This window comes from Gopherus flavomarginatus, chromosome 8 (genome assembly GCF_025201925.1).
Source record: "Gopherus flavomarginatus isolate rGopFla2 chromosome 8, rGopFla2.mat.asm, whole genome shotgun sequence".
NCBI lineage: Eukaryota > Metazoa > Chordata > Testudines > Testudinidae > Gopherus > Gopherus flavomarginatus.
In genome coordinates this window covers 112624786-112652381 of record NC_066624.1, presented here as the reverse complement: position 1 = coordinate 112652381, position 27596 = coordinate 112624786, and the positions used below count along the sequence as shown (strand labels likewise).

Sequence of the window (27596 nt, the reverse complement as noted above, 5' to 3'; positions counted from 1 at the left end):
GCATACTGGCAGGCGGACAAGCATCCGCTGAAATGCTGCCAACAAGCAGCAAAATCGGCAGCATTTCGGCGGCAACACCTCTGGATGACGCTGCTTGTCGGTGGCATTTTGGCGGACGCTCGTCTGCCGCCACGGTCCTCCGTGGCTCATGAAAAGGTTGGGGACCACTGCCTTACAAACGCAGGCAAGCCACGCCTACTGAGTGTGCATCTCTGGCCCCCTCGACTCAAGTGGTTTTCAGACCAACGCAAGTTCAATGAACTTGCTACAGACTTGGCTGATATAGGTCCAGAGATCCTATGATCAAGCCCCACTGCTGACAGCCTTCCCAGGGCTGTCAGCTTAACATATATCAAAGGAGCATGAGTCAATATGTGTGTCTCTCTGCTCCCTGGGGAGCTTGTGGTGTCTCTTCGGTTTGTGATCTAGGGGCATTGGGGAAGGTTGGTCGAAGCAGTGGATTTTGCCAAAGGCACTGAGGTTTGTAGCTACTCTCCTCTCGTCCAGGTGAGAGTTCCAGTGATGGGACAATTGCTGTGTCCTGTGCATACGAATCTCATTCCTGAAGCTGACGTCTCATGGTTCCAGGGAAACATAGTGATGCGAGAGGTCAGGATTATGCAGAATGGGCCAGTGTCAGGGAAGGAGACACCTGGACTTGGTATTCAGCAACTACAGAAGCGGAGTACTGGGGTGATCGGCTGCTTTATAGGGGTCCAATACATTGTGCAATGGCCTGGGAGTCAGAGAACTGGCTTCTATTCCTAGCTTTCCTGTATGACCTTGGGCCAGTCAATTCACTTCTCTGAGTCTGTTTCATCTCCCATCCATTGTCTGTTTAGACAGCAAGCTCTCTGAGGCAGGCACAGTCCCTCACTTACATGTTTGCACAGGGCCTGACACAATGGGGCCCTGATTTCAGTTGCTAGGCGCAATTAGAATATAAATAATAATTTGCAGGCACTGTGTTTGGAACCAACGGCAGCATTTACAGCCAGTAGTTTAATTCCTAGGAACAGAGCATTGCTGTATCACAAATGCATTAATGAGAGGAGCTCAGTGCGAGTCTGACAGGAGGGGGCGCAGTCTGCTAGCCTGGTCTGTTTGGGGACCCAGGAGCCAGGCTGCACACCAGGCTGTGGGTTGCGTTGGTGGCAAAGAGCACAGGTTCTCCATGTTGGGGTGGTGGTAAACAGGTTCTCTGAAGAATGCTCCTCTTCCCACCAGTATCACCTCAATATTTCCTAGCTTCAGCTTCAGCCAGGCCCTGGAATAGCTGGGGATGCTGCTGCTTGTGTCTGCTGGGAAGATTCGAACTGGCCAGGAATTAAATGATGATTTCTCCAAACCCGAACCGTTCACGGGAAAGGGTCAGCTCCGAACCCGAACGATTCACGGGAAAGGGTCGGCTCCAAACCCGAACGATTCACGGGAAAGGGTCGGCTCCGAACCCGAACCATTCACGGGAAAGGGTCATTTCCAAACCCGAACCGTTCACGGGAAAGAGTCAGCTCCAAACCCAAACCGTTCCTGGAAAAGAGTCAGTTCCGAACCCGAACCATTCATGGGAAAGGGTCATTTCCAAACCCGAACCATTCACGGGAAAGAGTCGGCTCCAAACCCAAACCATTCACAGGAAAGGGTCGGCTCCGAACCCGAACCATTCACAGGAAAGGGTCATTTCCAAACCCAAACCGTTCACGGGAAAGAGTCAGCTCCAAACCCAAACCGTTCCTGGGAAAGGGTCAGTTCCAAACCCGAACCGTTCATGGGAAAGGGTCATTTCTGAACCCGAACGGTTCACGGGAAAGGGTCGGCTCCGAACCCGAACCGTTCACGGGAAAGGGTCATTTCCAAACCCGAACCGTTCATGGGAAAGGGTCATTTCCGAACCCGAACCGTTCACGGGAAAGGGTCATTTCCAAACCCAAACCGTTCCTGGGAAAGGGTCATTTCAAAACCCGAACTGTTCATGGGAAAGGATCATTTCCGAACTCGAACCGTTCACGGGAAAGGGTCGGCTCCGAATCCGAACCGTTCACGGGAAAGGGTTGGTTACGACAAACGTTTCAAGCACCAACTTCACCTGACCAGCCCAGCAGCCTGGCCTGGCATGGGCTGGATTGCCCTCAGGCCAGATTCACTCATGTCGGTGCCAGGAGATTCAGGTTGCAGCTTCCTCCTTGAGCTTGGCCGGCTGTGCCACAGGGAGTGGGATTCACTTGAGGGCAAGCAGGGAGCAAGGTCGCAGTTCCTGGAGTTAACCTGGCCCTCCGGCTGTTGTACCCAGGCAGTGCACTGGGCCAAATGCATCCTTGGAGCAACTACAGTTACTTCAGCTGGTACCAGTGCATTGTGCCAGGGATGAATTTGACTCAGCTTGTGTCTGTGATAATTATCTCAAGGGTTGTGCAGCACTTGCCTGGCACAGCAAGGTGTGCTGAGGCGGTTCAGCTCAGAGGGCCAGCTAATCTTCCTCATCTTGCTCTGTTTGTTGCAATCAAAAAGGGCATTAGACTGTGAGGGTAGTAGGCAGGGACCTAGAACCCCTTAGGCCAGAAGCACGTCTCAGTGCCACTGGTGTAAATCAGGAGTAACTCCATTTATGTTAGTGGAGTGACAGTGGTAAAACACTAGAACAAGAGGAGATTTAGGCTCCTGGATCATCCAGTCTGACTCCTGTATGCTGGAGTTATTTATTGTTTGTAGCTGTTGTCCCCCGTTTCCCTATTGCAAAATGGGGGTGGGGAATTCATACTCACCTGCCACACAGGCGGTTCCAAGGTTTAGCCTATCCGAGTGAGAAAAGCACTTTGAGATCAGGTAATGCTATATAAATGCAAAAAGCTATTTTCTTTAGCATCACTGTTCTGCAGTTCATTATATTTCTAACTGCTGCGGTCTCATTTTTGTTTATTTGCTCAGATAATCCCCACTGCTTGGGTTTATGTAAGGGCTGAATTAACAGTGTATTTATTTAGAGATCTTAAATTGCGCTGATGTAATGAGATAAGAATTGCAATCTTATGCAATTGCAGAGGGGATTAACCTAAACAACATGGGGGTGTAACTACTCCATGCCTGTCAGTATGGTACACCCCACGGCCACTCGGAAACAGGATGCGGTTCTCTTGCAAACGCCCAGTCTGCTGCTCCTTGAGCGGAAGGAAAATCTGTGTTAGTACGGCACGATGGGCATAGCTGATTGAGAAACTCTATAAACTAGAGATGGGCCAAAGCCAAAACTGCAAATCGAACACATTTGAATATTTCGGGTTTCCAATTCCTGGATCCAAACCTACCTCTGACTTTAATTCTGGTTCCAGATCAAATCCCAAAGGAAAAAGGACCTGTTTCTCAGTTCTGATTAGGCTGAGACCTGAAAGGCCAGCATTGGTACAAGATCAGCTGTATTTGAGAAATGGTCCCCAATTTAGGCAGAAATCTTGCAAGAAAGGCACCTGGGATTTCAGTACCAGCGAGCCCAAACCTGAGTCCTGGTTCAGCTTTGATCTCTAACCTAAACATGATCCCAATCTAAATGCCATCTCCTACTCCTCCATCCATCCACCTCTGGTATACATTGGGAAAACCACCTTGATGACCTTTTTAGGTTTAGCTAAGTTCCACTTTCCTGCTTTTCACTGACTCCCTCAATCATCGACTTCAGTAGAGACGCATCTGCTTACACAGGGACTGAATCTGGCCCTTTGCTTTCAGTCAGGATCCTTGCTGATATTATTTATTAAGTGTTTTAGGTCAGGACTCTAAGAGTAAAGGTGCAATGTAAATGAATACAATGTCATATATTTGTCAATTTCCCAGACAGGAAGGACAATCCTCCCAATGGGTGGGCCCAGGTAAAGAGCACAGTATAGGAGGCAGATGATCATACAAACCCCAGGACAGCAGACCGAGCAATACATCCTCAGGCTGAAAAATTAGGCATTACAAATATATATTGAGAAGAGAAGCAGTGGGGTCTAGTGGACAGAGCACTGGACAGGGTGCCAAGAGACCTGGATTTTATTCCCAGTTTGGCCAAAGACCTGTTGTATGACCTAGGGTCAATCGCTTCCCCTCTCTGTGTCTCTCTCCTTTTATCTTGTCCTTTCACCTGTGCCTCCTGCCTTTCATCTTGTCTGTTTAGATTGTAAGCATGGCACAATGGGGCCCAGAGCTCAGTTGTCCCTCTAGGCACTATTGTAATGCAAATAATAAATAATGTCCTACGGAACAGCAGTTTTCAGCCAGGGATTGGAGTCTGAGGACTATGTCCAAGGCAGTGGTGCCCAAACCTTTCCTCTCGCGCCCCCCTTACCTGTAATGGAATGTGTCTGCGTCCCTCCCTCCCCCCAGCTGGGAGGGGAGTCGTGGCTGGGCCAGGGCCAGGAGTGGAGCCACAGCCAGGGTGCGGGGCTAGAGCAGAGCTGGGGACAGAGTGGGGCTGGGTGGTGCTTTTTCCCTGCCTCCCCTTGGGGGCTGGTTCAGGCCCCACCACACTCCCCAGACATTCCTCCCTAGGGAGGCATGCTCCACAGTTTGGGGACCACTGGTCCAAGGGGTCTGCAAAAATATAGACTGAAAAGAATTCATCTCTATGTACCGGGCGTGGCCAAACTGGCTTGCGAGCCACATGCAACTCTTTGAAAGTTAAAGTGCAGCTCACGGAGCCCCTCGCCCCCACCCACCCCCATTGTGTAATGCTGTAGCATTCTGGGCTGTATTAGCAGGAGTGTTGTAAGCCAGACACTAGAAGTGATTCTTCCACTCTACTCAGCACTGATCAGGCCTCATCTGGAGTGTTGTAGCCACTTCTGGGTACCACATTTCAGGAAAGATGTGGACAAATTGGAGAGAGTCCAGAGAAGAGCAACAAAAATGATTAAAGGTCTAGAAAACATGACCCATGAGGACAGATTGAAAAAATTGGGTTTGTTTAGTCTGGAGAAGAGATGACTGGGAAGGGAGGGGAGAACAGTTTTCAAGTGCATAAAAGGTTGTTACAAAGAAGAGGGGGGAAAATATTTTTCTTAACTTCTGAGGACAGGACAAGAAGCAATGGGCTTACATTGCAGCAAGGGGGCTTCAGGCTGGACATTAGGAAAAACTTCCTGTCAGGGTGGTTAAGCACTGCAATAAATTGCCCAGGGAGGTTGTGGAATCTTTCATCAGGGATTTTTAAGAGTAGGTTGGATAAACACCTGTCAGGCTTGGTCTAGGTAATACTTCATCCTGCCATGAGTGCAGGCGACTGGACTAGAGACCTCCCAAGGTCCCTTCCAGTCCTAGGATTCCATGGTTGCCCACCTAGCAGACTTGGGCTGGGAGGAACTTGGGGTTTCTGCCTTAGGGTGGGCAGGGTGGTGGGGCTCAGGGCTTCTGCCCACAAGAGGAGCCTTGCTGGGACTCGGGGCTTCAACCCCGCTCTTGCTGAAGCCCTGAGCACCAGCAGGTGCCTCCCCTGAGGCAGAAGCCTGGAGCCCTAGCAGACTTGCCCCTCTGGAACATCTGAAGATTATCCCATGCGGCTCGGAGGGCCAGCCCGGCTCTAGCCAGCCAGTAGCTTTCCCAAGGGGCCGGCACCTGCATGGGAATCTCCGAAGGGTCGGGAGTGAGAAGCGGGGGAGCCCCCGGCTATCGGCCAGACTGGGGGGACCCAACGCTGCTCGCTCTGAGGTTTAATTACAAGCCGTAGCCCGGGCCCCAGGCGAGCCCCTCGGCCAGGGCTGGCCCCCGGCGGCGAGCTCGGGGCTCGCCTCGGGCCGGGCCAGGGCTGGGGGCGCAGCTCCGGCTTTCCAGGCCGCACGGAGCCAGCCCGGTCCTGGCAGAGGGCGAGGCTTCGCGCGGCACCTACCGCCGGCGGGAGGAGTCGCCCCCGCCCCGGGCTGGATTCGGAGCAGGCGCCGCCGTGCACACGGGCTGGGCTGGGCTGCAATCCGCCCCGCGGCGCGGCCCCTTTAACGGGCTCGCGTCAGCACCAGCAGCCGCTTGTTGCGCTGCGCGCCGGTGACTGTCACATTGTTTCCAGCTCGCGGGCTGCCGAGCTCGCCGAGCCGCGGGGCGAGGCTCGCTGCTGCCGCGGCCGCTGCTCCAGCCCCAGCCCCAGCTCCGCTGGCTCCTGTGCATGAAGATGGCGGCTCCGATCGGCAGCAAGCCCGGACCCCTGGGCGCTCCCAGCAAGCCCGCCGGCCCCGAGCTGGATTTCAGGTCCGGAGCCCGCACGGAGGAATTGAATAAACTCATCCAGGAATTCACCAGGCACGACCAGCGGGAGTACGACGACCAGCGAGCCCTGGAGATCCACACGGCCAAAGACTTCATCTTCTCCATGCTCGGTGAGCGGGGGCGAGGGGCAGAGCCGCCAGCCCGGGGGGGCCCCGAACCAGCCGAGGCTGGGGGCCGGAGGGGCGGGGTTGGTTTGTTCCAGGTTGAGGGTTTTCCCCTCCGTTTTAAATTAAAATTCTCTTTCCTGTCCCTCGTGTGGGTGCATGGCACACCTTCCTTCCTGGCTGTAGGTGTGCAAACACGCAGCTAGTGTGTGCCTGGCTCAGATGCACACTCGTGGCCTTGGGAGGGTGCGGTGGGGGTCAGGCGAGGGCACTCTGGCGCTCTCCGTTATTTATTTATTCATTCATGTGTAGAGACTAGTGATACATCTGCAGTTCAGGGGTCTAGTTGTAGCCAGATGGTTTCGTTGTTCGCACACCAGCACTCCCATGAGCTGTGTTTCTAGGCTTGGTTGCAAAACTTGTATCCTGTGGAAGGGACTGTGGCTGGGCTGGAGAATTCTAGTTTGCATGTAACTTTGATTCATCACAGGTGTGGGGATCCTTAAATGATGCTAAAACAAATGGCAACCACCCCACTGCTCAAATCACCCATGCTCTTGGATGACAAAGAGTTAGCACAGATGATATGCAGAGTGACTAACGTTTGAACTCCACCTGCAGTACAGTCACTGATGAATATTTACCCTGCACTGGTTAAAAATTATTAATCTAAACAGAAACCTTTAACATAGAAAAGATCCTTTGTAATGGATCTTGACATCAAGCTTTCAGTTTTACATCAGCATCACAGACATTTTTTCATTAAAATAACAGAAGAGTGGAACATATATGTGGCAGGTTCAAAGTTTTATCTGATATTTAAGAGTCTGAGGTCAAGCCATTGAACTAGAGTGTAGGGTCAATAAATAGCTCTGTGCTTCAAAGATGTGTGTATTTCTTTCTTTCTCTCCGAAGCATATATGTAATGAAATAGGTAGCACACACATGCATGTGCGGGGCTGCCCAGAATCAATTTATTAATAATTAACCTATACTGCATTTTGATATGAAAGCATGATGCTATCATATTCCAGAATCACTAACTGATTACTTCCTCTTCAGTCATAAATGTACAGTACTTATATTAAACAAGCGACTACCTGCCGAACTCTGGTTATCTAGGATGACTAGCTGGTGGGTAATTGCTTGCTTTGGGATTCAGATAGTCGGTATATTTTCTTTTTCATGTAAGGTTGGAGAGGATGTAACTCACTAACTTTGGCTTGAGAACAAGGGCAAAGCGTTGAAATGTTTAATGGCACTGCTTATAATTGCGGTTTGTGTTTGTGTGTGGTGGTGGGGGGGTACTTTTTCCTTCTTCCTTTAAAACAACAACGAGAACCCTCCCTGCATGGAATTCTGGTCCCACTGAAGTCAATGGGAGTCTTGCCATTCTCAACAGTGAGGCCAGGGTTTCACCCACTATCACAATCTGACAAACCTCTCAGTTGGGATGTTGTGGGGAAAACATCAACAGGTAGAAATGAGCGACCGCCTCACAATAACTTGTCTGCAAAGCTCTTTGGTTTGTAAATAACTACACAGTATCTTTCCGAACTGCCAAGCAGTGCGGAAGAGAACACGGTAGCATTTCTTCACCTGTAAGTCTCCCCTCCCCCATGCAGACGTTGGGTGTGACGGTGGCACAACACCTTCTATTTCTTCCTAGCCATGATGGCCAGCTGCTCAGAATAGATCAGGAACTCTTGGATACTTGATGCTTATACAAATTAACAAAGCTTCACGGCCCATATAATGCACAAGGGGGACTGCTTCAGCTGTAATTGTGGAGTCTGAAATATATCAGAATATACATCAGTCACTTCTGTCAGAATGCTGTGTGTACAAATCTGCAGGCTGAAGCATGCTGTTAGCATACTGACGTGGGGTTTGCACAGAAGCGATGTTCTCTCATACGTCATGTCGGGCAGGTTTTGCTTAAGTCAAAATTAAACCACTTCCAATGGAAGGAATCTTGCCGGAGAAAGGAGCCCAGGCCCAGGCCCAGGCCCCGTGGAGGAATACCCTCTCTCACTGGTATTTAAAAGGTTAAGTTTCTTGCTCCCTGTCTCGTACCCTTTTTCTCCCTAGCTATTGGACAGCTGAGCACTGGAAGAGTTAATGAACTGCTATTCTGCTACCTCAGACGTGGTCCCAACAGCCCGTGTCCCCGAATGTAGGGAAGATGTTCGTAGCTGCAGCCGTATGACTCTGACCTAGATGGAGCAGGTGTTTGTTTATATAGTTGTTTGGATTGTGGTAGCACAAGTAGGCACCTCCCAAAGAGCTCACAGTCCTGTTAATACCGGAGCACTGAAAGTACGCGTGCCGGGGAGCCCCTACTGGATGCGTTTCCCTGTTTATGCTGAGCGTCACTTGAGGTTTGTTTGAAGTTTAGCTGCGTGGTTGTGTTCTCTGTCTGTTAATGATGGAGATGGATGGGGCTTGCATAATTAGGGTCCTAATGGAGAAAATTGGGAAGGAAAAATGGTCTTGTACTATCAGGACTTTGGAGATCGGGGTCTAACTTCTAGCTCTGCCGCTGACTTCTGTGAGACCTTGGACAAGATGCTCATACTTGCTCTCAGTCCTCTGCCGGTAGGATGAGGGAAGCAGTAGTTCCCGACCTCATGGTGCTGCTGTGATGATGAATTCCAAGCGCCTGACGAGTGTCATGGATACTGTGGTGATGGCGACCATATTAGTATCTAGATAAAATAGTCCTGTTGGGGTCTCCATCCAAGGCAGGACTGTTCCGTCTTTCTCAGGCCTGGAAGCCCAGAGAGGAATTAGCTGTGTATCAAGGAAGATTCTACGCAAAGCATTTAGAACAAAAGAAGAACTGAACTGCTCTGGCAAGTGTAGGAGGCGGCGATAGCTGCAACTCTGGCTGTTCATGATGCACAGATGTGCTGTGAAATTTTAAAAATGTACACTGGGCTCTTAGGAATAGGAGCACTGAGTACTAAACTGACCTCTGAAATTCCCGGCGCTGCTGCTGCCTCAGCCTAGTCTGTGGTTTCTCTCTTGGGGTCCTGACTCTTGGATTCTTTTCTTTTTAGGGGTGCCGAGAGCCTTAAGGCAATCTGTAACTGTTCCTTTGTTCCAGGTGGGCTCAGGCTTGCTTATAGCCATATAGAGAAGGGGGGTGGGGGTTATTCATCTTGATCCTTTAGTGAGACCATTTTCACAAACCTCCACTGTTTTGCTTTTACGTAAATAGGCCTAATCTCCACAGGAGGGAAGGGACAAAACCTCAGCTCCACACAACCTTTTCGGGGGTGTGCAAGTCCAAACATTGCAGCCTGAGTCCATTGACAATCTCACGGGCGTTCTAAAGGGTGGTAGTTGTTCTGTCCTCTGACACTGGGCAGGCAGTGGGGTGGGGTGGGTAAGATTTTCCAAAGCAGCTGATGAGTTTGCAGGTCCATGAGACCTTTGGCCTTGTCTACATTTACAAGGGCTTGCTGGGATAGATGTACTGGGGGAGCTATACCAGAAAACCTCCCCAGGGGGAGAGAGCTTATCCATGTGAAAGGACACTCCTGCTGGTGTGACTGCAGCTGCACTAGGGCTCTTGTTGGCATAGTGATATTGGTTAGGGTGGTGGTCTTGCTGCACCCTGTGGTCCTGTCCCCCCACTTGCTTCTAACAGGCACAGCTATGCCAGTAAAATTGTCTTGTGTAGATGAGGCCTTAGGCTCCAAGACACTTCTGTTAGGGACTCCTGGAAATGTTATCCACTGTCTGTGGTAGGTGGAGAGAGACTTTGATTCTGGTGCTGTACTGAGGAACAGAAATTTTACAGGAGTGAAATGATCTCTCTTGCAAGAGAGGCCAGTCACGATAGGAGCCTCCTTGCTGATGCGCCCCAGTGCTGTTGCATACGTACCACACAGCTGTTAAGAACAACCTTATTCTGCATCGCAGTATCCTTTGTCTCTGGCTTTTGCTGGGTTCCTCTCCCTGCAGGCCATGAGTGTCTGGGTTTATATTTGAGGCTCTGCCTTGGGTGCAGAAAATGGTAGCTATCTCAATGCAAAATCCTGATGGAAACAAGGCATAGGTAGCTCATACCACGATGTAGCTAGTTGAAGTCAACCCTGTCCTTATGGCACCCCCCCCCCCCCCAGCGGAGACTACTGGGATGTGGCTAGTCAAGGTTTAAAAGCTGTGCCTTAGAATCATAGAATGTCAGAGTTGGAAGGGACCTCAGGCGGTCATCTAGTCCAGTGTTTCTCAAACTGAGGTCGCCACTTGTGTAGGGAAAGCCCCTGGCGGGCCGGACCAGTTTGTTTACCTGTCCCGTCCGCAGGTCCAGCCAATCGCAGCTCCCAGTGGCCGCGGTTCGCTGTTCCAGGCCAATGGCAGCTGCTGGAATCAGCATGGGCCGAGGGACTTACTGGCCGCTGCTTCCCGCAGCCCCCATTGGCCTGCAGTGGCAAACTGCGGCCAGGGGGAGCCGCGATCATCCGGACCACCAGGGGCTTTCCCTACACAAGCGGTGACCCCAGTTTGAGAAACACTGATCTAGTCCAACCCCCTGCTCGAAGCAGGACCAATCCACAGACAGATTTTTGCCCAAGATCCCTCAATGGCCCCCTCAAGGATTGAACTCAACCCTGGATTTATCAGGCCAGTGCTCAAATCACTGAGCTACCCCTGCCCCGCTTGTCTCCTTTATCTCAGTATAAACCCCCCACACCTTTTGTGCAGTGAAGTCAGCCTGAGAAGCTTTGTCCAAACTGCCTCTGAGACACTTGAGCGAATGAGCTGGAGAAGTCACTCAACTACTATTTTGAAAAGTTAGGTGGTGACACAGGCTTTTTAGTTTGATAGCTAAGAACATGTCTTCCGGGCACACACATTCTCAAGGCAGGATTGTCAAGAACTTGCCCAACACCCGTTCTTAAAGGCCGGGAAATATTTGTAAAGGATTTGAGGAATGCTTGCCAAGCCCAATTATGCTTTAAATGCAATTTATAATTATGTTCCTACAGAAGGATGGTAACTAGGATACATGAATTGTTTTTTTTTCTTCCACATGACTTTGCATGAACGCGTAGCGCAAAAGCAGTGTAAACAAGACAGATGCAACTACCAGACTTGGAATATTTCTAGCCTGGAAGCAAGTTGTTCAGCTTTCTCTTAGCCAGCTGATTAGTTTTATTTAGCAGTTCAAAATCAAAGTGGAAGCAGAAATGAGGAGCAATGACACAAGTGGTAGAGTTGCTTAGGAAGAGGAGTTAAACTCTGCAATTCTAGGAAACGCCTCCACTGGAAGATTGTTTTTCTCCAGTGTTTCTAGGAAAGCTCTGGAGCATAATGGGCATTTCTGGGGGCTCTGCTCCGCAGCGCGGCAGTCATTTCTCTTCTTAATCACTGCAGAGGACACCTTTGATTTAATTCTAGCTTTGAAGGTTTGCTTTTCACTCATTCAGACACATGCCGTGTCTCTGCTGGTCCCTACAAGATCTGTCCACGTGCAGGGTTTCCTTCGGGGTCCATGGCTATAGTCTCACCCCACTTCAAAAGTATTTTACAATCAGAAAATGGGGCTCTAACCAAATTGCAGCTTGTTTGTCATAGAATTGTAGAACTGGAAGGGACCTCGAGAGGTCATCTAGTCCAGTCCCCTGCACTCATGGCAGGACTAAGTCATCATATTTATCAAGTGACCACAACCAGAATTGTCTGTCCCTGCTCAGGCTCTCAAGCCCCCAAACATGGGGGAGGGCTGGGTAATACGAAAGGCAGATTTGAACAAAACTTACTTTTAACTTTGCAGACACCAAACCTCTGCTGGTTTTCCCTGTCACTGAACACTGTACCAAGTCCACGGACAAGTGGTATCTAAGTTGTGTCTAAATCTTGACGATTCTGTCTGCATAACATCTCTGAGGCCTTGTCTACACTACAGGGCAAAGCCGATCTAAGCTATGCAATTTGAGTTATGTGAACAGTGTAAGTCAAGTCGATGTAGCTTAGAACTTTTTACTGGGGGGTCCACGCTATGTGATGTCAACGGGAGATGCACTCCTGTTGACTCCCCTTACTCTTCTTGATCTTCACTAGACTTTCTAAATCGACTGCTGATGCATTGATCGCCACGCATCGATCTCCCAGTAAGTGTAGACAAGCCCTAAGATACAGCCTTTACTGTCTACCCACACAGCTAAATCTCCTTGTTCAGCCTCTCATCTCCTGTCTTAATTACCACAACATCCTTTTCTCTGGCCTTGACAAATGCAGTCTTGCCCAGCTCATCCATTCAGAATACAGCTGCAAAGATCACTTCCGAAGCTTATGGCTTTGAGCATGTCACCCACTTGTTAAATTTTCAAGCAAGCACCATAATGTTTTCTCTCATGTTGACCTGCAAGCTTGTGATGTGCTCCCTGTAAACATGCACAAAGCCATTTCTAATATCTGATTTGTTTCCATTGCCCCTCTGCTATGTACATCGGCCAAACTGGACAGTTCCTGCAGAAAAGGATAAATGGACACAAATCAGATATTAGGAATGGCAATATACAAAAACTTGTAGGAGAACTCCTCAATCTCCCTGGACAGACAATAGCAGACCTTAAGGTGGCCATCCTGCAGCAAAAAACTTCAGGACTAGACTTCAAAGAGAAGCTGCTGGGCTCCAGTTCATCTGCAAATTTGACACCATCAGCTCAGGATGAAAGAGAGACTGTGAATGGCTTGCCAATTACAAAAGCAGTTTCTCCTCCCTTGGTTTTCATACCTCAACTGCTAGAAGAGGGCCTCATCCTCCCTGATTGAACTAACTTCGTTATCTCTAGCCTGCTTCTTGTTGCATATATATACCTGCCCCTGGAAATTTCCACTGCATGCATCCGACGAAGTGGGTATTCACCCCCGAAAGCTCATGCTCCAAAACGTCTGTTAGTCTATAAGGTGCCACAGGACTCTTTGCTGCTTTCTGAACTGGATAGTTCCTGTGGATGCAAAGGCTGCAGGTTTTAATAATAAAAATCTATTGTAACCTTAACATACCAGTAACAGAGATGTGAGGGTTGCTGCTTGTCTGCTAGTGCAACTTGTAACCTGGTTTCTTCCAGGCCTTCAGAATAATTCTTCCAGCAGCGACTGCTGTTCTGACTGGTGGATGATGGCATGGATTGTGCTCTCATTAACGGACAAACTCCACAGCTTCCTCTTTCATCTGTGCTGCTCTGATGTGTTGCTTTTGATTGCACATGGCAAGCTGTTCTGCAGTGAGTGGACAACTGTATCCTGGCCCTCCTTTCAGACTTCTGATGTGCGAGTCTCTATGTGCAGCAATAGCGAGCTTTCCTGGCCCGATCCCTACATGATCTCTACTCCTTTTGGATGCATCCTCTCTCATTTTCAAAAACCCTTTCAATGGATCTTCTCTCTCAGATAGTCTTCTGCAGTAGCTTAAATTAGAAGGAACAAACCTTCCTTGAACTGATTTGTTAAACATGTGTCAAAGGTACTCTTGATGCTAAGTACAGTACAGTGGTCTTATTAACGTGCTGCCTTTCGTCCGCCAGACAGTATGCTTTAGTCTAATTTAGAGCATTAATTAGAATTCAGTTCATGCACTTTGTGCTGATTGGGCTGGTGCGGAAAGTACAGTGTTCTGAATGAGGGGTGATTACTAAGGTTAAGGTGCAGAAACCACGAGGCTGGGATCTGGGCTAGCTTTTCTTCCCTCCTGCTCCTTTCCGGGCCTTTTTGGAGAGGAGGCTGCTAATAGTGCTGTGCTGCGTGGCTTCTGGGCATAGAACAGTAGAGACTGATGAATTTGAATCACAGCCTCATGGACTGGGAATCGTCAGACCTGGGTTCGGTTTCTTACCCTACCCTAGTTGGGCAAGTGCCTGAATCTATTGACTTTCAATGGGATTGAGGCATTTTTGGAAAATTTACCTCTCTGTGACTCAATTCCCAGTCTGTAAAATGGGGATAATAATTCTTCTTCTACTTGTGCAACCTGTTTGGCTTGGTAGTGTCGGGCTGGCTTTGTGTGTCTGTGTCTGGCCTACTGCCAGGACTGTCATCTTGGTTGGGGTCTCTGTGGGCTGTGGTAATGTCAGAAATGAGGTGTAACTGCAGGAATATGACAGTTGTGGCCCAGAACTGCTAGTGACCGTGTTCCAGACAATGTTAAAAGGGAATAACATTTTGAAGACTAAGATCATGACCTTTCAGAAGAGTACTTCAGTTTGCTGTAGTATTCGTCTAAAATACAGCAACTCAGTTTGCATTGCTGCAGGTCTTGAGCGGTAGGATGCTGTAGGGCAGTTCTTTCTGCTAAGGCTGTGCTGATGCCATATCTGGGATAGGGCATGCAATACTGACCAGCAAGCTTCAGAAAGGATTCAAACAAACACTGTGGAAAGGTACAGATGCGCCCTCCTTGCATGCTGATCAAGCGGCTTGGCCTCAGAGAGAGGTTTAAAGTGACCTACTTGTTAAGGTCTAGCAAATAATTCCCAAAGCTCCTTACAAACTACAGTTGAAAGTAAAGTCCTGGCTTCTGCCAGAGCTGGTGTGGAATGTGTGGTCCAAGCTCACAGAGCAGCAGGGTGCAGCAATCTGGGACAGAAAGTGACAACTGTCATATATTGTTGAAACCACGGATATCGGTGGGGGTAACCCAAGGACCTAGGAAAGAGTTTAATCACACTGTGTGACACACATGCAGCCTGGGGTGCTGATTTGAGATATGAAAAGTAGAAGTGGTTGGATGTAGGATTTTTCCTTTCCCAAGTACATCATGCTAAGTGGAATACTTCCACCCTTGGGCATTCATGAGTGAAAGTTAGCTTGTCCAGAATAGCTGAGTGTGTACATAATATTGTTGCTGGATGCAGCTACTGAGAAGTACAACATATGTTCCTGCTACAAAGCAGGAGAGCTTGAACTGAAATGCTAGCCCGTGTGCTTTCGTTCTAAAATGTCTCTTGTCTTAGACTATGTCTGCAAAGCAATATCGATGCAGCTGTGCCACTGTAAGATCGCTCGTGTAGACGCGCCATGCTGGCGGGAGAGCTCTCCTGCCGACGTAGCGCTGTCCGCACCAATGCTTCTGTCGGTGTAACTTTTATGTTGCTCAGTGTTGGGGGGTTTCATACCCTTGAGCGACATAAGTTATACTGACAGAAGTGGTAGTGTAGACGTGGCCTTAGCTTTTCCATGTGTATAGTGGGACCTTTTGAGATTGTGCTAAGAACTGACCTTGAGGAAAGAAGGTTAGTCAGTGTGTCCCTGTATAGAAAGTTCGTGATTGTAAGGAAGGAATAATTAGCAATCATAGTCTCAAAGGTTAAGACAAAAACAATTAACTTCTCTGCTTCACTTCTGCCCCTTAAATGACTGCTTCTTGGAGCAGCTAATCCTGGAACCCACAAGAGGAGAGGCAATTCTTGATTTAGTCCTATGTTGAGCACAGGATCTGGTCCAAGAGGTTAATATAGCTGGACCGCTTGGTAATAGTGACCATAATATAATTAAATTAACATCCTGTGGCAGGGAAAACACCACAGCAGCCCAACACTGTAGCATTTAATTTCAGAAAGGGGAACTACACAAAAATGAGGTTAGTTAAACAGAAATAAGTAGGTACAGCACCAGAAGTGAAATCCTTGCAAGCTGTGTGGAAACCGTATAAAGACACCATAATAGAGTCTCAACTTAAATATATACCCCAAGTTAAAAAACATAGTAAGAGAACCAAAAAAAAGTGCCACTGTCGCTAAACAACAAAGCAAAAGAAGCAGTGAGAGGCAAAAAGGAATCCTTTAAAAAGTGTAAGTTAAATCCTAGTGAGGAAAATAGAAAGCATAAACTCTGGCAAATGAAGTGTAAAAGTGTAATTAATTTGAAGAACAGTTAGCCAAAGACTCAAAAAATTTAAGAGCAGATTTTTTTTTTTTAATACATCAGAAGCAGGTAGCCTGCTAAACAGCCAGTGGGGCCACTAGACAATCGAGATGCTAAAGGAGCATTCAAGGATGACAAGGTAATTGTGGAAAAACTAAATAAATTCTTTGCATTGATCTTCACGGCTGAGGGTGTGAGAGAGATTCCCAAACCTGACCCGTTCTTTTTAGGTGCCAAATCTGAGGAACTGTCCCAGATTGTGGTGTCATTAGAGGAGGTTTTGGAACAAATTGACAAACTAAACAATCATGAGGACCAGATGGTATTCACCCCAGAGTTTTGAAGGAATTCAAATGTGAAATTGCAGAACTACTAACTGTAGTTTGTAACTTATCATTTAAATCAGCTTCTACATCAAATGACTGTAGCATAGCTAATGTGATGCCAATTTTTAAAAAGGGCTCCCAGAGGTGATCCTGGCAATTACAGGCTGGTAAGCCTGACTTCAGTACCAGGCAAACTAATTGAAACTATATTAAAGAAGAGAATTGTCAGACACATAGGCCAGGTCCACACTACAGCGTTAAATCGATTTAACGCTGTAACCGTCCACACTACAAGGCACTTAAAATCGATTTTAAGGGGTCTTAAAATCGATTTATGTACTCCAGCTAAACGAAAGGAGTAACCCTAAAATCGATATTACTAAATCGATTTAGGGTTAGTGTGGACGGATATCGAAGTTATTGGTCCTATTCTTTTACTGAGCTACCCAGAGTGCACCGCTCCGGAAATCGATGGTACCCTGGGACCATGGACGCACACCACCGAAGTAATGTGCCCTAGTGTGGACGCGTAAAATCGATTTTATAAAACCTGTTTTATAAAATCGATTTTACTAATATCGATTTAAAGCTGTAGTGTGGACGTAGGCATAGACAAACATAATTTGTTGGAGAAGAGTCAACGTGGTTTTTGTAAAGGAAAATCATGCCTCACCAATCTACTAGAATTCTTTGAGGGGGTCAACAAGTATGTATGTGGACAAGGCGGATCCAGTGGATATAGTGTACTTAAATTTTCAGAAAGCTTTTGACAAGTTCCCTCACCAAAGGCTCTTAAGTAAAGTAAGCTGTCATGGGATAAGAGGGAATGTTCTCTCATGGATTGGTAACTGGTTAAAAGATAGGAAACAAAGGATAGGAATAAATGGTCAGTTTTCAGAATGGAGAAAGGTAAATAGGGGTGTCCCCCATGGGTCTGTACTGGGACCGGTCCTGTTCAACATATTCATCAATGATCTGGAAAAAGGGGTGAACAGTGAGGTGGCAAAATTTAGTTAACTCAAGATAGTTAAGTCCTAGGCAGACTGAATAGCTACAAAAGGATCTCTCAGAACTGGATGACTGGGTAACAAAATAGCAGGTGAAATTCAATGTTGATAAAGTAATGCAGATTAGAAAACATAACCCCAACTATACATGTAAAATATTGGGGTCTAAATTAGCTGTTACCACTCAGGAAAGAAATTTTGAAGTCATTGTGGATAGTTCGCTGAAAATAGCCGAGCTCCATCCTCTTTGGAACCCCTCCTTCAGGTAGTTCAAGGCTGCTATCAAATCCCCTCTCACTCTTCTTTTCTGCAGACTAAATAAGCCCAGTTCCCTCAGCCTCACCCAGCCCCCTGATCATTTCCGTTGCCCTCCTATCCAGCTTCTTATCCACTGTAATCCCCAAGTCCTTTTCTGCAGAACTGCTGCCTAGCCAATTGGTCCCCAGCCTGTAGCCATGCATGGGATTTTTCTGTCCTTAGTGCAGGACTCTGCACTTGTCCTTGTTGAAACTCATCAGATTTATTTTGGCCCAATCCTCCAATTTGCTAGGTCACTCTGGACCGTATCCCTACCCTCCAGTGTATCTACCTCTCCAGCTTAGTGTCATCTGCAAACTTGCTGAGGGTGCAATCCATCCCATTATCCTGATCATTAATGAAGATGTTGAACAATGTTGGGAATCATTAAGAAAGGGATAGATAATAAGACAGAAAAATCATATTGCCTCTGTATAAATCCATAGTATGCCCACATCTTGAATATTGCATGCAGTAGTGGTCACCGTATCTCAAAAAAGATATATTGGAAAAGGTTCAGAAGAGGACAACAAAAATGATTAGGGGTATGGAACGGCTGCCATATGAGGAGAGATTAATAAGACTTGGACTTTTCAGCTTTGAAAAGAGACAACTAAGGGGGGATATGATAGAGGTCTATAAAGTAATGAATGGTGTGGAGAAAGTGAATAAGGAAGTGTTATTTACTCCTTCTCATAACACAAGAACTAGGGGTCACCAAATGAAATCAATAGGCAACAGGTTTAAAACAAACAGAAGGAAATATTTTTTCACACAACGCACAGTCAACCTGTGGAACTCTTTGCCAGAGGATGTTGTGAAGGCCAAGACTATAACAGTGTTCAAAAATGAATTAGATAAGTGCATGGAGGATAGGTTCATCAACGGCTATTAGCCAGGATGGGCAGGGATGGTGTCTCTAGCCTCTATTTGCCAGAGGCTGGGAATGGGCGACGGGATGGATCACTTGATGATTCCCTGTTCTGTTCATTCCCTCTGGGGCACCTGGCATTGACCACTGTTGGTAGACAGGATACCGGGCTGGATGGACCTTTGGTCTGACCCAGTTTGACCGTTCTTATCGTTGTATGTAAAACCTGCATTTAGAGCTGCATTTGGTTCTGAAACATGAGGCGATGTTTGGAGATGCTTCAGATTTTTTTTTTTTTTGAGTGCCTTAATTAAATCTGTAACTTAGACAAGCCGGAGAGCTGCATTTGCCGTCATTTTATGATGTAATGATGTAATCCGTTGTGACACGTCACTGCTGAGTGTCAAAGTTGATAACTCTAATCTCCATCCTTGGCTCAGTGTGGCAGGACCTGAACTACAGGGCTTTTTTCAGGAACCTGCAAACTCTCAGGTATGCAATGAGATTGACGTCCTTAAACTTGTGCTGCTGCTGCTGACTGAATTTCTCTACAACCACAGCCCAGTGCATTGAAGAATCTGGAGTTTACAGCAAAGAAGAAAGAAGTAATTGAGTGGAAATTAAGTAGGACTTTGTATTTGGGAAATGCCTTAATCTCCTTTTAAATGCACTTCATTTGCCAACATTCAGAGTTATGCCATTTCTGTGGCTCAAAGCTGTCTGAATTCACCTCTCTTCCTTTCTTACATTTCTTACAACCACCTCTATTAGACCTGCACATTGGGATAATTGTTGTGCTGCTTCCAGTGTTTTAATTGCTGAAATATTAGAACTTAGACTCGCTGTTCTGTCTGTACAGATCGTCAGTGTGCGGTGAATCACTGCTATTCAAGACTCAAGTAACTTTTAATAACTTCATATTGCTTGCCATGCACAAAGAGGTGTTTGCATTTATATGGGGAGACAGGTGTGGACTGGCATTCCAACAGCTCTTCAGTCCTCTTTCCCAACTGAGCAGTAGTCTACTTCCCAAATCTTCCTTTCATTGGCTGCGTATAGTGCAGTTTTTATAGACTGTAGGTATCCCTCAGCTCACTGGGCCAAACCTGTAGCTGATGGGGAGGTGCTGCCTGCAGACGTCTTCTAGCCACATGCTAAATGACTTCTAGATTAGAGACAATAACAATAAAGAACTGTCATAACTGTCCTACTCAGATCTGAACCTTAGAGTTCAGAACATGAGAAGCTAGCATGAAACCTCCAAAGCTTAATTACCAGCTTAGATCTGATAGCGCTGCCACCAATCAGGAATTTTAGGGCCTGATACCCTCTGGTCCCCCCAAACCTTCCCAGGGGACCCCAAGACCCAGATTCCTTGAGTCTCACAACAAAGGGGAATAAACCATTTCCCTTCCCCCTCTTTACCTCCTCCCAGATTTCCCCGCCCTGGGGACCCTAGGATACTCCCTGCTTCAAGTCCTTGAAACACAAGTACCGAGAGATCTAATCTCTCTCCCCCCTCACCCAGAGGGTATGCAAAGTCAGGCTGAGTAAATCTAACACAAAGAGATTTTCCCCCTCCCTTCATTTCTTAGCCTTAACCAGTGAAAAACACTCAAACAGGTCTTAAAAAGAAAGCTTTATATAAAAAGAAAGAAAAAGGACATAAAATGGTCTCTGTATCAAGGTGACAATATACAGGGTCAATTGCTTAAAGGAAAAAATGAATAAACAGCCTTATCCAAAAAGAATACAATTTAACACATTCCAGCAACTACACACATGTAAATACAAAAAAACAATATAAACTTATTGTCTTACTATCCTTGTACTTACAACTTGGAAACAGAAGATTAGAAAGCCTGGAGATAGAAAGATCACTCTCAGAGCCGAGAGGGTCACCGAACCAAGAAAAAGAACTCACACCCAAAACTCCCCTCCTCCCAGATTTGAAAAAGTCTTGTTTCCTGATTGGTCCTCTGTTCAGGTGTTGTTTGTTAACCCTTTCCAGGTGAAAGAGACATTAACCCATAGCTATCTGTTTATTACAAGAACACAAGTCTGAGTGACGGTTGTACAAGCTGCAGCAACTCGGAGAACTAGATAACTGCTTCCGCTGCATGTAGAGGTCTCAGAAACTTAACAGCACAGTACACAGAAAACAAAGGCATGAGAATTTCATAGCGTTCATCTATCAGAGGGAAGAATTTCACCTGATTATTATATTTTTTTTAGAGAAACCTGATCAGAATCGCTCATTAAAGTGTCCTTGATGCTGCATTTCTAATGCAAGTCAGATTCCCTAGTGGCCATTGTGGATGTAAAGGTTTCATAAAAGCATGTTCCCACTAAATGTATTGTTTTGGGAATGCATACACTCTTAGGGTGTCTGCCCCTGGACATTGCAGCACTGCCAACCCCAGACAGTTACAAATCAGAAGTCAGCCCTCAAAATCATGTGGGTTTGTTTTGTTTTGTTTTGTTTTTTAAAAAGGCAGGTATCTTATTTGCCTTCTGGCTTTTGAGCTTTTAGGGTGTAGTTGGGTCATGTCTTCAAACTTTAGAATTAGCAAACATGAGCATTAGAATTGGCTTTTTAAGAGCTGTTTTCAGCTGTTAATGCAGGCAAATAAACTTGCTTCTCTATGATGTATCTATTTTAAGATGACAGTGTTAAGAGGACACTTCTGTATATTGAATTTTGCACAATGAATTCACTTGAACTTTCCTATATGATTAAACACAGACATCTTGCATCACTTAAAACCAACAAAAGAAATCACTTATTCAGTTGGGGCCTGATCCTACTCCCACTTGACATGGAGTGGCAACCCCGGATGAGCCCCTCTGGAAAGGGATGTATTTCTCTGATTTGGTGTCTGAGTGGATGGATGTGGAGAGGTGTTTGTCCTCGAACAGGCTCAGCCCACCCTGGAACTTCAGCCCCCTTTCCCGCGGCTGCATTTGGCAAGAAGAAAATACAGCTTGTCAAGAGACTGCCTGTTGTTCTTAATTTGCCTCTCTAAATAGCACTGCTTCCGCCCCTGAGCACCAAGACAATAATAAATAGCCATCCTCAGCATTTATATAGCACTTTGCCATTTTCAAAGCATTCTATGTACATTAACCAATTTATCTGGGATGCAAATACTCCCTGAGTGAAGATACTTTTTCTTCTCCCTAAGGGAATCCACTATTAGAGCTGGGTCCAGATTCCCCCCCAGCCACCCTCTTCTTTAACTGCAGCTGATAGGCACCAAAATTCTGTGAAATGATGATTGCCACATGTGCAGTGCCGTACAGGCTATAATCCATGAGCATATCCCCATTTTACTGATGGGTAAAGCAAGGCACAGCAATTGAATGACTTACCCAAGGTTGTGCATGGAGTCAAAGGCGCCATTAAGAGTAGAACTCAGGCATCCGACTCCCAGCCCCACAGTTCTAAGCACTGTTACGCACTCAGTAAACCTGTAAGTGTCTGGTGGGGAGCTGCCAGGGAGAGGCATGGATGAGGGCCTCTGTTCATGCTCAACACCATCTGCCTCTGAGTCCCCATGGAGCCAGAGGGGATGAGCGTTGGGTGCCTGGGCACTGGTTTGGCGCCTCCAACTCGTGCCATGTGGCAGCAGTGACTGTGGTCATTACTATCTTGTGCTGTGAACAGCTCTGTAACCTATCATCAGCCCACCCAGCAGCCACAGGGTCAGCAGCTTTTCCAAGACAATCACCCAGTGGGCATGGCAGTGCCATGTGGAAATCTTGAGCCTTTAGCACAGTTTGGGAAGGGTATGGTAATAAACCAACCCCATTAAAAAAGAGTCTGTCCTAGTAGGAGAATAGAGGATAGACTCTATCCCTGTTTTGGTAGCAGACAGGCCAGGCCCCCAGCAGGACAGAGGTTGTTCTGCCACAGGCGAGGTGGGGTATAACTTAAGGATTCCATGGAGGAGGAAAACCAAATTCCTGAATGCTGTCAGGCACAGCTCAGTGGGGCTCACTGCACCCCAGCATACAAGTAGGGGGGTGGAGAGACATGGATCAGTGGGTCCATAGCTAAGTAAACTGGTCACGTCCTCACCCAGGGGTGAGGTGCGGGGTATGTTAGAGCTGCAGTAGTGTCTACAGCGCTAAGCTGCAATAATAGCTGCAGCACATGTCTTGGGATTCCTTCTTTTCCCAGCTTGGTGCAGAGAATAGACGTGTCCCTGAATGCACAGAAATGTGGCATTTCCATCCGGACACGCATGTACGCTTCAGGCTCTAGCCACTTGCCTAATTTGTCCTTTGTTCTACAACCAACTTTTTAATAGCTTTAAATAACATCTGTTAACTAAAGTGAGGTGTTCGATGCTGCCATTAATATGAACCGTGTGCCTGCAAACCTGCACCAAGATTCCCAGAGACGCTACTGGACCCAAGCTGGCGTCTCACTCCTGTGGGCCAGTGCACGGTGCAGAGGATACAGTTAAAAACCCACAATAGCTGTGTCAGCATGTTTCTAACACACTGGGAGAAGGACCAAGGAGAAAGTGGACAGACTATCGGCAGAATTTCCCCGTCTGCCAGAGGCTCAGAGTGCTCCCCGTCATGGGCCGGGGCGTACATACAGCCAGCTGACTGCAATGAACAGGGAAATGAGGTAGGGGAGGGAATATCTTTTTTTATTGGACCAATTTCTGTTGGTGGGAGAGACAAGGTTTCAAGCTTCACAGAGCTCTTCTGCAGGCCTGGGAAAGGAACTCCCAGTGTCACTGCAAATTGCAATGTGGAATAGATTAGGTAGCACATGTTGTAAGGGACCATTCAAGGCAGAGAGGCCTGTTAACATGTCTGCAGTCGTAGGACAAAAAGAGAGGGTTAGTAGGTTACAGATTTGTTGTAATGTGCCATAAATCCAGCGTCTGTTCAGTCTGTCATTTTTGATGTCTGGAAGGGTAATGAATTTAAACTCCCAGGCTTGTCTTCTGGGGTGTTGTGCAGGTTTCCTTTGAGGATGAGGACTGATAGGTCAGATATAGAGTGATGGCTTTATGAAAAGTGTTCACGCACAGGTAATAGGGTGTTTTTGTCTTTCTATCATTTTACTGTACGAGTTCATTCAAGAGAGCAGTGATTGTCTGGTTGTATCCACACAGCTCTTGTTGGGGCATTTAGTGTGCCAGATGAGGAACACCACCCATTGTTGCAATAGGCACGTGCAGGATGCCTGGATCTTGAAAGATGTGTTTTGGGGGGTGTTGATGATTGTAGCAGTGAAGATGTGTCTGCAGGGTTTGAGCACAAGAAGCCTTGAACAGAGAGGAGCACCATCGCAAGTCTTCTCCTGCTCCCATCAGCCAGTGGCAGAACTTCCATCAATGTGAACAGGTCCAACCTGACAGCTGGAAGCCGTCCAGAGTTAAGCGGGACAAATCAACGTTAGAGTGCGATGGAGGGAGGGAACGGGGGAGAATGCAGGTTTGTCTCTGCCTTTCCTGCTCCATTCTCCCCACAGACCTTCCTTTTTTACCTCCTTCGACAGAACAAAGAGAGCAAACCCGTATTTAAATTACCCCTGTGATTTTGGCGTTAAAATGTTAACTGCAGCCTCTTCAGTAATCGCACTGACGTCTTAAAGCTTCTAAAACGCTGGGGATGGGGAAAGAATCTACGTTGTGCTGGGGATGGCGGAGAGGCCTCTAAACCAGCCCTTTGATGCTGGGCCTCTGCTGTTCCAGTGCAACTTTCACAAGGCAAATAAATCTTCCATTAAATAACGCTGTAAACAATTACAATGGGATTTGAGCACCAAGATCGCTGCCCCATTGAAGCTTTTTACATTTTTCAGTCAGAACGGAGAGACTAGAGGCAGCCCAGGCCACATTCCTTAAATACCACCCCAGAGGAGCTGTGGTCAGAGGGGCCGTTCCTGGGGCTGTGCTCAGAGCAGACGTTCCCTGGGCTGGCGGAGAGTGGGGTGTGGGTATTTTTAACCCTCTGTTTGTGAGGTAGGACCCCACAAGATGATGGGTTAGTTTGCAAGTGCAGGCGAGCTACTCATTGTCTGTAGCCTCAGGCACAAAGCCATGAACTCCTGCTGAGCCTGATGCTGCAGGGCTCTGCTCACTCTCTGGAGCCCATAGGCTTGGCTCGCAGGCTCTAGAAGTGGGAGACATCTTTGGTAGATTAATTTGCAGGCCTCAGTTTGAGCCTCTGGAGAGAACAGTCAGTGTGGAAGGAGATTCCCTGGCCACTCTGGCTGAGAGGCCAGCTGGTGTTCCCAGGGTGGCCCATTCATGGACACGAAACAAGCCAGAGTTCACAACTCATTGTCCCTCAGACTCGGTTTGGGTGACTTCGATGGGAACATTTTGCACAGGGCAAGAGACTGACCACTTTTCCCAAGACAACTGTGAAGAGCTCTTCTCCACATTGAGCTAGCCCACCATAACTTCGGGTGCTATTTCGGACTGGTTGAAAAAGGCTGCATAGAAATTTTTTATTTCAGTTTAAACCAGGCTTATTTCTATTTAGCTGGAGTCAGCTAGGAACAAGTGTAAGCTAAACCAAAATAAACTGCTCTTAAACCAAATTAAGATTCCCACACAGGGGCTGATACTGGTTTAACTGAACTGCTGCAAATGTAAGAATGAAATTGCATTATTTATGGGACCATTTCCTGGCCAGTCCAGGCCAGCACACAGCCTCTCTTATCCCATACAGATAACTCTGCTTTGGCAGGGAACTCAGCAGGAGAAATTGGGGAAAGGAGAGGTCTTGAGGTCTGATCGCCTTCACATTCCCTCCCTCCCCTCCTTCCCTGTCCCCTAGGACACTCAGTTCAGGCTTAGAATATTTCTCCTTAGCATGCTCATGAACAGCATACCAAGCAGCGTCTCCACAGGGATGGAGTCAGTACCAACTGGGGCAGAAAACTCCAAGACCCTGCCTTTTTCTGTGCGTTGTGACGCTGAAATGTGGTCCGTGCAGAATTGCGTAGACCACTGCTACACACTCACAATGGATCAAATTTGGGTTTTTCATTCTTTAAATAATTTTCTAACGTCACTGTGGCAGAGAAAAGCTTGAAAAGTGTTACCTGAGTGCAGCCTAAAGGCTTGAAGAAAAAAGGAGACAGAAGAACAATTTTTTTTTCTCATTTTTTTGAATTTTTGGAGTTGACCATACTGCTCATCTGCCCTCCAACTTGTGGGCAAGAAATGAACCAAGTGGCCAGATAAAACGGTTTGAGCTTGGACTGTCTCTGAAGAGGAAATAAACTAACTCCTGATACATTTCAAATCATTCTGCCCTTTGTGGTTTTGACATGAGCACAAGAGATGCATAGGACGTCAGTCTTAGAGTCAAGGGAAAAAAAAATTCTGAAGTTCCCAGTACACCATGCCTTAAAAACACATCTAAGAACTATCTTTAGAAAGGCATGGAATTGAAAGATGAAATTTATACAAAATAATTGTGATTAAGAAAGTCTCCAGCAAATTAAATCCCAGCGTTGCAGTTCAAATCACTCAATTCTTTCTTTTGAAGTCACAGCGGCCCAGTGTTTAATGGGAGCATTTTTCACTGTCGTCGTCTCCATGCTATATTTGGAAGCTAAAAAGCTAATAAGCTAATTTAAAATCCTCTTTCTCCTACAGTCGACCATCTCTATTAAATGTCACATGGCAGAAGCAAATGTTCTGTTTTGGCCAAGGCAAACGCATTACATGCAAAGCATCACATGCAGAGGCACCTCAGGCAATTGCATTGTGCGACTGCCCCTAGCAATCTACATAGGAACCACAAATATACATGTATTTAGAGGGTTAGTGTCACTGTCAAAACATGTTTTTCTCATGTAGAGCTGGACAGAGTTCAGGAAAAGTCATAGCAAACAGAGTTTTGATCTCAAAATTCACTGCTATCTCCCTGTGTAATTGTATCACTAAAGGGTTAATAGCATTGCTGCTTGCACAGAGATTTAATTAAAAAATGACTTGTTACTTTGCAAGCTTGAGTCTAAAGTTTAGCAAGACATTTCAGTCTTCTTTTTCCTTCTTCCCTTAATTAAGTGCCAGTGAGGTGCCACTCCGGACAGTAGGGTTGCCAGGTGTCCAGTTTTTGACTGGAACACCTGGTCGAAAAGGGACTCTGGTGGCTCCGGTCAGCACTACTGACCAGGCCGTTAAAAGTACAGTTGGTGCGGGATTGGCAGAACACCGACTTAGACCAAAATTCCCTTTACTGAGGCTTATGGGACAGACCCTTTGTGTATTGACAGAGGAACTGGCGAAGAGCAAATGTGGTACCTGCTTTAAAACGGGTGACAAAGATGATCCAGGAGAATGATAGACCAGTCAGCCTAACTTTGATACCTGGGAAGATAGTGGAATTTATTAAACGATCAATTTGTAAGCACCTGGAGGATAATAGGAATAGAAGAATAGCAAATATAAATTTGTCAAGAACAAAAACATGCCAAACCGGCCTAATTTCCTCCTTTGATGAAGTTACTGGCCTAGTGGATGGGGGAAGCAGTAGATGTGATATGTCTTGCTTTATTTATTTATTTATTTATTTTGTGGAGTTTGTAGTGCTGGTTTTGTTGTTTTAAAGTAATGCTTTTGACTTGATCCCATGTGACATTCTCACAAACAATCTATGGAAATGTGGTCTGGATAAATTACTATAATGTGGCTGAAACACTATACTCAGAAAGTAGTTATTAGCGGCTTGTTCTCAAACTAGGATGATCATAGAATATCAGTCCAACCCCCTGCTCAATGCAGGACCAATCCCCAGATAGATTTTTGCCCCAGATCCCTAAATGGCCCCCTCAAGGATTGAACTCACAAGGGTTTAGCAGGGCAATGCTCAAACCACTGAACTATCCCACTCCCCA

The 27596-nt window shown here is 46.8% G+C and overlaps 1 protein-coding gene across 1 annotated transcript in view; it reads left to right on the top strand.

The window, feature by feature from the left end:
• The first annotated feature begins 6031 nt into the window (after positions 1-6031).
• MB21D2 (Mab-21 domain containing 2) overlaps positions 6032-27596 on the top strand; it is an 85131-nt gene continuing 63566 nt past the window's right edge. Inside the window, exon 1 of the mRNA XM_050964815.1 lies at positions 6032-6338. Within this exon, the coding sequence (XP_050820772.1) occupies positions 6128-6338 (211 nt within the window). The 5' untranslated portion in view covers positions 6032-6127. The remainder of the gene's footprint in view (positions 6339-27596) is intronic.